At 53.4% G+C, this 9730-nt stretch overlaps 1 protein-coding gene across 1 annotated transcript; it reads left to right on the top strand.

Annotated features, from left to right (window-relative positions):
• Nucleotides 1–3975: 3975 nt before the first annotated feature.
• Nucleotides 3976–9488, top strand: LOC114003347 (chloride intracellular channel protein 6-like). The gene is made up of 5 exons (XM_039388589.1): nucleotides 3976–4085; nucleotides 4625–4750; nucleotides 5513–5619; nucleotides 6587–6768; nucleotides 8407–9488. The coding sequence occupies exons 1-5, from the start codon at nucleotides 4030–4032 to the stop codon at nucleotides 8566–8568; spliced, it is 633 nt and encodes a 210-aa protein (XP_039244523.1). The 5' UTR covers nucleotides 3976–4029; the 3' UTR covers nucleotides 8569–9488.
• The last annotated feature ends 242 nt before the right edge of the window (nucleotides 9489–9730 follow it).

Genomic DNA, 9730 nt, shown 5'->3' with positions numbered 1-9730 from the left:
GAGCAATCCCAGCTCGGGGAGAGCAATCCCAGCTCCAGGAGAGCAATCCCAGCTCGGGAGAGCAATCCCAGCTCCGGGAGAGCAATCCCAGCTCCGGGAGAGCAATCCCAGCTCGGGGAGAGCAATCCCAGCTCCAGGAGAGCAATCCCAGCTCGGGAGAGCAATCCCAGCTCCGGGAGAGCAATCCCAGCTCCGGGAGAGCAATCCCAGCTCGGGGAGAGCAATCCCAGCTCGGGGAGAGCAATCCCAGCTCGGGAGAGCAATCCCAGCTCGGGGAGAGCAATCCCAGCTCAGGGAGAGCAATCCCAGCTCCGGGAGAGCAATCCCAGCTCGGGAGAGCAATCCCAGCTCAGGGAGAGCAATTCCAGCTCAGGGAGAGCAATTCCAGCTCAGGGAGAGCAATTCCAGCTCAGGGAGAGCAATCCCAGCTTGGGGAGAGCAATCCCAGCTTGGGGAGAGCAATCCCAGCTCGGGGAGAGCCCAGATTAGTTGGGCAGGAAGATTCTCCCAGGGCTGGATCCCCTCTGCTCTGGAGCCAGGCTGGGAGAGCTGGGGGGGTTCACCTGGAGAAGAGAAGGCTCCAGGGAGAGCTGAGAGCCCCTGGCAGGGCCTAAAGGGGCTCCAGGAGAGCTGGAGAGGGACTGGGGACAAGGGATGGAGGGACAGGACACAGGGAATGGCTTCCCACTGCCAGAGGGCAGGGATAGATGGGATATTGGGAAGGAATTCCTGGCTGGGAGGGTGGGGAGGCCCTGGGATAGAATTCCCAGAGAAGCTGTGGCTGCCCCTGGATCCCTGGAAGTGTCCAAGGCCAGGTTGGACGGGGCTTGGAGCAACCTGGGCTGGTGGAAGGTGTCCCTGTCCGTGGCAGGGAATGGAATGAGATGATCCTTAAGGGCCTTTCCAGCCCAAACCCTGGTGTGGTTCTGTCCCACCTTGGGAAGGGTCTGCAGGAGGCACCTCCCCTGAGCCCAGCCCAGCTCTGCCCCGGGCTGGAGAACAAGGAATGGGGACTGGAGAGCAAGGAATGGGGACTGGAGAGTAAGAGAGGGACAACCTGGGAGGTTGGAAGGTGTCTGCCCATGGCAGGGGTGGCACTGGATGATCTTTAAGGTCCCTTCCAACCCAAACCATTGTGGGATTCCATGATTCTCTTAATCAGTAGCAGGAGACTGATTTCACTGGAGCTGGGATTTCACTGGAGCTGGGATTTCACCGGAGCTGGGATTTCACCCGGCACCACCTGGAAGCACAGCAGTGAGGGAAGTCTAATTAAATCCTGCCCATGCACCAAGCCCAGCTCAGAGCTGCACATCCCTGGGCAGCGTTGGGGAGGAAAATGTGGGCAGGTTTGCTCCTGGGCTGCAATTCCCCTCCTTCCTCTTTCTTCCTGGGGGAATTAATATGGGACAGGCAGGTCTCTTCTGGTCCTCTCACTGCCGTGTCATGGCCCTGCAAGGTCAGGTGTCAACACGTGGTCTCACTTCTGTAACAAGGCCTCCCTTGCTTTCACAGAATCCCAGAGTCATCAAGGATGGAAGAGACCTTCAGGATCATCAGTCCCACCCTCACCCAGCACCACCAGGATCACCCCTAATCCATGTCCCCAAGGGCCACATCCAGACACCTCTGGGACACTCCCAGACACAGGGACCCCACCACCTCCCTGGGACACTTATTCCAAGGCCTGACCACTCTGGCAGGAAAACAAGTGTCCTTGCCCATGGCAGGGGGTTGGAACTGGGTGATCTTTAGGGTCCCTTCCAACCCAAACCATCCTGGGATTCTATGATTCCATGATTTTATGAAATCCACGTTCTGGGCTTTCAGCAGGATATGTGGGAAACTGGAGCATCCTTGAGCTGCCAGGTCCAGCTGTGCCAAGGTGGGAATCAGGTCTGGTGTTCCTGCAGGTTTAACCACTGGGCTGTTGTGTGGGGGCTGTAATTTCCCTCCAGGTCTGTGGGACTGAAGGAATCCTGGAGGAATCCTGGAGGAATCCTGGAGGAATCCACCACCAGCCCTGGTGTGACAAGCGTAGATAAAGACTTATCCTCCCTCACCCGGAGCTCCTGGGAACTAAATGTCCTCCAGCTTCCTAAAGCACAGAGGAAACGGCCTTAAATTGCACCAGGGCAGGTTCAGATCAGAGATTAGAAACAATTTTTCCCTGCAGGAGTGGTCAGGCCTTGGAATAAGTGTCCCAGGGAGGTGGTGGAGTCCCTGTGTCTGGGAGTGTCCCAGAGGTGTCTGGATGTGGCCCTTGGGGACATGGATTGGGGGTGATCCTGGTGGTGCTGGGTGAGGGTGGCACTGGATCCTGAAGGTCTCTTCCAGCCTTGGTGATCCCGGGATCAGTGTGAGCTCTCCTGGGCTGGGATCAGCAAAATGTCCCCTGACAGTGCTGACATCACTGGGGATGTAATTTGAGGGCAGGGCTAGGTGGGATATTGGGAAGGAATTCCTGGCTGGGAGGGTGGGGAGGCCCTGGGATAGAATTCCCAGAGAAGCTGTGGCTGCCCCTGGATCCCTGGAAGTGTCCAAGGCCAGGTTGGACGGGGCTTGGAACAACCTGGGCTAGTGGAAGGTGTCCCCGCCCATGGCAGGGGTGGCACTGGATGATCTTTAAAGTCCCTTCCAACCCACCCCATCCTGGATTCTGTGTAAACACCCAGCAGTTCTGTGTCTCCTGGGGCTGTAGGAGCTGCCCAGCCCTGCAGGGAGGGCCCTGCTCTGAGTAGGAGTTAAAACACAAGGGCAGCTTTTCACCAGCTCTGACATTTCCCACCTACAAAACAAGACTTTTCTAACAAGAAACAAGACTTCTCTATTTCTAACCCAGCGTTTCTAAAAGTTCTCACCCCCTGGCAATGCTTCAGTTCCAATTCTGGTTCTCCCTCCCAACAAAACCAGTGGTTGTGGCAGTGCCAGAGGCAGAAGGCACAGGGAGTTGTCCGAGGAGATTCCTCCAGGTTTCTAGGGAGAACCAGAAGGTTTAGGAAGCCCCTTCCATGCATCCCTCGAGCTCTTTCCTGCTCCAGCACAGGCACTTGTTTCCAGCCATCGAGCTCTTCGTGAAGGTGAGCCCTGTACAGCTCAAAGTTTGTTCATCAAGGAGTTTTTGGGATATTTGAGAATTCTTTGATAGCACTGAGGGAGGTGAAATGACGGGCAGAGATGGTTTCATTCATGTGCCTTCTTGGCTTGTGAGGGCTGCAAACCTTAATGGATTAACCTATTAACTGAATAAATGATACACTTGGGGGTTTTCATACTTCTACCCCTTACATTTAATCTAAATTTTAAAGCTGGGCTTTAGGGGAATCACAGGCTTAAAAATTAGACCCTGATCTCTTCCAACAAGTGAAGCCTCACTCAGGCAGCAGCAACTCTGCAAGACTTCGCCTCAATTTAACAAACCCTTTAAACAAACCCTTCAACAAAATCCAACACAAAATACACGAGGGCAACACCTCTGTGGTCACACAGAGTTTCTCCTCTTCCTTCCCTCCTTCTCCAGGGCTCCCGCGGTCCTTTAGTCTGAAGTTCTTAATGAATTTATTCTGTTTCAGTGCTTTAGACATTCCACCTCCATTTAGGCTGGTAAATCTTTGTTTCCCGCGACCATAAACTGATTTAATTCCTCGCAGTGACGTGGGTGGGTTTTATGTTCCCGCACACAAACCAGGTGGGGGCTGTTTCCCCCGGGAGGGCTGCTGTGATTTTTCCCTTTTGTTTCCCAACCTGTGGCACGTCCATCGTGCATTTGAACGGAAAACAGGATCTCCCAGAGGACAGGGCTCCTCATCATCTCTCTGTGCGTGTCTGGAGAAGGACAGAAAGACATTTTGCACGAAATTACCTATTAGTAGAGACAAGTAACGTGCTACGTACTCACAGATCCGGGTTTTCTGCTTCCCTGCCATCAAAATTTGTTATCATCACATACAGAACTCTTTATTTTTCCAACTGCAGGCTGGCAGTGATGGGGAAAGTATTGGAAACTGCCCCTTCTCGCAGCGCCTCTTCATGATCCTGTGGCTGAAAGGGGTCATATTCAACGTCACCACCGTGGATTTGAAAAGGTGAGGTTGTGGCTCTGGGATCGAACTTCTGGGATTTGAACTTTTCGCCACAACTCTCCCGAAAAAATGGGGATTTTTAAAGGGCCGCTCTTTTCTGCCGGGCTGGGAGAGCTGGGGGTGTTCAGCTTGTGGAAGGGAAGGCTCTGGGGAGACCTTAGAGGTCTTTCCAGGCCCTTAAAGGGGGTTATAAAAAGAGGGACTTTTTATATGGGCAGAGACAAAGGGGAATGGTCTTGAGCTGAAGGAAGGCAGGGATAGATGGGATATTGGGAAGCAATTCCTGGCTGGGAGGGCGGGGAGGCCCTGGCACAGGTTGCCCAAAGGAGCTGTGGCTGCCCCTGGATCCCTGGAAGTGTCCAAGGCCAGGTTGGACGGGTCCCTGCCCATGGTAGGGGATGGAACTGGATGATCTTCCAGGTCCTTTCCAGCCCAAACCATCCTGTGATTCTTTGATTTTAAATGTTAGTTTGCGGCACTTCAGTGTAGAAATCACAGCTGTGGTTCCTGGTGGGATTAACCCCTTCTCTTCCCCCTCCCAGAAAACCTGCAGACCTGCAGAACCTGGCCCCGGGCACCAACCCCCCCTTCATGACCTTCGACGGCGAAGTGAAAACCGACGTCAACAAGATCGAGGAATTCTTGGAAGAGAAGCTGGTGCCACCCCGGTACCGTGTCCCCCGTCCCCTCAGGGCCCTCCACGGGGGTCTGTGACCAAACCCCCTCAGTTTTGGGGTTCAGGCCCTCAGAGAGCTGCACGTGTGTGTGGGGGAGGCTCAAAGGGGCTGGTTTGGGCGACAGGGAGAGGGGCAACTTCGGCTGGTGTGGAACAGACCCGAAGCCAGGGGTGTCCCTGGGGTGTCCCAAGGGACAGGACAAGAGGAAACGACCTTAAATTGCACCAGGGCAGGTTCAGATCAGAGATTAGAAACAATTTTTCCCTGCAGGAGTGGTCAGGCCTTGGAATAAGTGTCCCAGGGAGGTGGTGGAGTCCCTGTGTCTGGGAGTGTCCCAGAGGTGTCTGGATGTGGCCCTTGGGGACATGGATTAGGGGTGATCCTGGTGGTGCTGGGTGAGGGTGGCACTGGATGATCCTGGAGGTCTCTCCCAGCCTTGATGGTTCTGGGATTCTGTGAAGCAAAGGGCAGCGAACACACATTTCGAGTGTCCAGGTGGGCCCATCTTGCTGCACAGGAGAGTCTTTGAGGTTTTGATCTGTCCTTCTCCACCCCAGCAGCTCTTCCCAAACCCTGCTGCCCCTCCACCAGCAGCTCTGTGTCCCTGCCCACACACCTTTTCCCCCAGGGCTTAAAACAAGGGATTTTCAGTTTAGGATGGTTCCCTTTGAGTGCTGGGGGGTCACCCAGTGTTAATTAGTGGAGCTGAAAGCAAAGGCTAATTATCCAACTTTGTCTGTTTTAACCCCTCAGGTACCCCAAACTTGCCCCCAAGCACCCCGAGTCCAACTCTGCAGGAAATGACGTGTTTGCCAAGTTCTCTGCGTTTATAAAGAACCCGAGGAAAGATGCAAATGAAAGTAAGTGCTGTGGTGGGAGAGGGGAACCAGAGCTGTGCAATTCCAGGACACCGTGCTGGAGGTGTCCCACTTCCAGCTCAGTGATTTTCCGGAGGCTGTGGGAATCTGTGCCTTAACTGAGGATTCCCAAGGTTGGTTAAAGCAGATAGAGCTGTAACCATGGGAGCACCAATTCCAGCCTCTCCTCATTCCTTCAGCTCCCAGGTAATGCTGGAGCTGCCCCACAGCTTTGCCAAAAGCACAGCCCCCTGGAACCACCTCCATTAAAAATGAGGATTCCAGCCCCAGGTCTCTAAAGCAGGACCCTCACGACCACCACACGCGGCCTTAAGCTGAAGGAGGGCAGGGTTACATTGGATATTAGGGAGAAATTCTTCCCTGGGAGGGGTGTGAGGCCCTGGCACAGGTTGGTTGTTGTCTCCCCACCCCTGGAAGTGTTCAAGGCCAGGTTTGGAGCAACCAGGTCTAGCGGAAGGTGTCCCTGCCCACAGCACGGGGTCGGAACGGGACGAACTTTTAAGGTCCTTTCCAACCCGAACCATTCTGGGATTCTCTCTCTCTGCGCTCCAGCTCTCAGGCCTGTTCCCTGGGCTGGTTTTGAACACCCCAAAGTGGCATCCTGGTGGCTTCTTGTCCTTCCCACGGGCCAGCACTGGCCCCGTGGCTCCCGAGGCAGGAGCCGGTGCGAAGGCAGAGCCAAATCCCGCTCCACGGCGGGGCTGGAGGAGCCATTCCTGGTAACTCAGCCCCGCGCTGGTTTTTCTCAGATCTCCCCCCTGAGCTCTTTAGAGCTCTTATCCCAGCATTAAGTGTTAAGCTCGGGATAAAGGAATTGCAGGCGTTGGCAGGGCCAGCTGCCCGCGAGCTGGGTGGGTGCCAGGAGACAGGATGCAGGAGGTGCCTTTCTGCTCCGTGCCAGCGAGACCCTGGTACGGGCTCGACTGATCTTTTGATTGTCTTTACCCAGATTTGGAAAAGTCTCTGCTGAAAGCCCTGAGGAAGCTGGACAACTATTTAAACAGCCCCCTGCCTGACGAAATCGATGCTTACAGCACGGAGGAGATCACCGTTTCCAGCCGGAAATTCCTGGATGGAGATGAGCTCACTTTAGCCGATTGCAACCTCCTACCAAAGCTCCACATAATCAAGGTTTGCATTTGCCTTTTTAGCTCCCTGCACAGCAGCTTCAGTCCTTTTCTGGAAGGCAGAGGGATCCTTCTCTGTTCCAAGGCCACCCAGGAGCTGCGCGGGGACACCGAAGCCGTTTCCTCGCAGGCAAATCCTCGCATTGATGACTCTGGCTCTGGAATCCCTGTTTTCCTGTCTGGGCTGTGCCTGCAGTCACTGAGCTGCTCACAAGGGTGAAATGAGTGTGGGATTCAGGGCTGCAGAGAAATGTTCTCGTTTTCATTTCATAGGCAAAGTGCACATGACCACGGCCAAGGAAGGTTATGTTGTATTGTCCATTCCAATTCCCGTCTCTCCCACGTTTAATCCCAAGCTCTGGCTTTGCTGAGCATCCCCACATGGCTGACAGGGTGGCCACCACCCACTGCCTCCCAGCCAAGGCTCCCAACCTCTTCTTGTAGCACTGTGGAGCATCCACATGCCCCAAAGAGTCCCTGTGACCCGGGACCGGTGTGGGCAAAGCCCATCCCTGGGTTATTCCAAAAAGCTGGAGAGGGACTTTTCACAAGGGCAGGGAGTGACAGGACGAGGGGGAATGGCTTCAAACTGCCAGAGGTCAGGGTTAGATGGGATATTGGGAAGAAATTCTTCCCTGTGAGGGTGATGAGGCCCTGGCACAGGTTGCCCAGAGAAGCTGTGGCTGCCCTTGGATCCCTGGAAGTGTCCAAGGCCAGGCTGGATAAACTTGGAGCAACCTGGGCTGGTGGAAAGTGTCCCTGCCCATGGCAGGAACTGGATGGTCTTTAAGGTCCCTTCCAACCCAAACCTTCTGTGATTCTGGGCTCTAGAAGAGAAATGACCACACAGGACTCTCCCTGGTTTTCAGACAAACAAGGTCACTTTGGGAAGCTTCCTTCCAGGCTCCTGTTCCGTCACAGGAAGAGTGGATCCAACTGCTTCCCGACACCTCCACAAGTGAAAACTTTGCCCAGCCACCTCCTGGCTGATCCTATTGCAGGGAGCAGCCCTTTCCCACGCCCACACAGAGCTCAGGCCCAGCAAGCCCTGAGGTCAGCACAGGGACAGTCACCTTGATTCGGGGCACGGCTGGAGGAGGACCGAGCAGGAATGTCACACTGTCACACCACAGGCAGGGATTAGGGATGGGCCAAGAGTTGTTTTCCCCCAATCATTTGAAATCGAGGATTTCCATTGAAATTTGTCCTCCAGGCATAGGCCAGTTTATTCCTGTAAGATTATTCTCTTAATTCTGGTTTAAGTTTGCTGGTTTAACCTGTATCTCTCCCAGGTGTGCTTTACTGGTCCACATGGCTTTGCACAACTCTAAAAATATATATATATATATATATATATATATATATATATACACACCAAATAAATCCTTTGCAAGGAGTTTGCTTGTTCACCAGCTTTCTTCATCCCACGTCTTCCCTGTTTTTTATGTCTTTCCTTTTCCTTTTCCCTTTGTCATCAACAACAACAGACCCACACATTGTAAATTTGCAATGGGCATAAAGAGTAGGTTTGGGGGGTTTTTTTGTGGTTTGTTTTTTGTGTGTTTTTGTGTTTTTGGTTTTTTTTTAACAGACCATGTGTGTAATGACATTTTCTTGTTTTCTTTTGTCTTTTCATTAAAAGGTCGTGGCGAAAAAATACCGAAATTTCGATTTCCCCCCTGAAATGACAGGGATTTCCAGATACTTGAACAATGCATACGCAAGAGATGAATTCACAAACACTTGCCCTGCTGATCAAGAGATTGAATATGCCTATTTGGATGTGGCCAAGAGAATGAAGTAACCAGAAGATGCCTCTGTTCCTTGCTCCTGAGACGGGAAAGCAAAAGCCAGCAGATGTTCTGCGGGGTGATTTTAAGTTGTGCTATCGGCCAATCCTTTTATAATGATTGTACTGCATTGTTTGCTCCTTCTTCAGCTCTCTGTGTGCATGTTGGTGTGTCTTGCACACACGAGTGTCTCTTGTCCCTTCCAAGGTAAAGGCATCCACCAGTATTAAAGATCTGCTGAATTTTGGGAAGCAGTGTAGGTCACACAGTGATAGCAGACCCACAGGCTGAACGGCTGAATTTGGGGCAGGAACAGCCCTGTTTGTGCCCCACCTTTCACCTGGGGGTGTTGCTGCCCCTGCTCTCTGTCCCACAGTTGTTGCCACACTCCACAGTCAAGGAAAGGTTTCTCTTTGCTCCAGCAGCACCTGGCTAAGCCAGGAGAGAGGCCAACCTGCAGTGGGACCACACCTGGTGTCCCCAGAGTTTGTCCTCCGTGCCAGAGACCTGCAGGGCAGGTCGACCAGGGACAACTCCTTTTCACCTGGCACGGCTCCTTTCCTTTGGCATGGAAAATAAACAAAGAAGAATTCCTGCCTTCTCCTCTCTCGGGGCTGCATAACCCATCAAACTTCCCCCCCGGTGCTCCCAAAGACAGGAATTCTGGCCTGGGGACTATCTGCCCTTAGATATTTGATGAGGGAGGAGGAGGGAGAGACTTGGTTGTCACTACAGACAGAAGATGTGGGTGAACATCCATCCCCAGATACTGATGTGGGGTTCCTTTGTCATCCTTCCATGGCTCTTATTTGGATTTGGAAAGCAAAGAGGGGCAGAGGGTCTAAGAAAGGAACAATCCTTCTGTATTCCCTGACAGGAGGGGGAGCCGGGGGGGGTCGGGCTCTGCTCCCGGGGAACAAGGGACAGGAGGAGAGGGAACGGCCTCAGGCTGTGCCAGGGGAGGCTCAGGTTGGACAGGAGGAGGAATTTCCTGCTGGAAAGGGTGGTCAGGCCTTGGCAGGGGCTGCCCAGGGGTGTGACAACACACGGACTTCATTTAGAAATACGAGTTTTATTCAACAACAAATGTGAGGCAGAGACACAGGGAGAAAAGAGGTGTCAGAGAGAGAGAGAGCAGGAGATAGTCAGAGGGAACCAGATGAGCTTTAAGGTCCC

This window comes from Pipra filicauda, unplaced genomic scaffold (genome assembly GCF_003945595.2).
Source record: "Pipra filicauda isolate LSUMZ 115617 unplaced genomic scaffold, ASM394559v2 scaffold668_size373222_pilon, whole genome shotgun sequence".
Classification (NCBI taxonomy): Eukaryota; Metazoa; Chordata; class Aves; order Passeriformes; family Pipridae; genus Pipra; species Pipra filicauda.
This window is presented reverse-complemented; position numbering and strand designations above follow the sequence as displayed.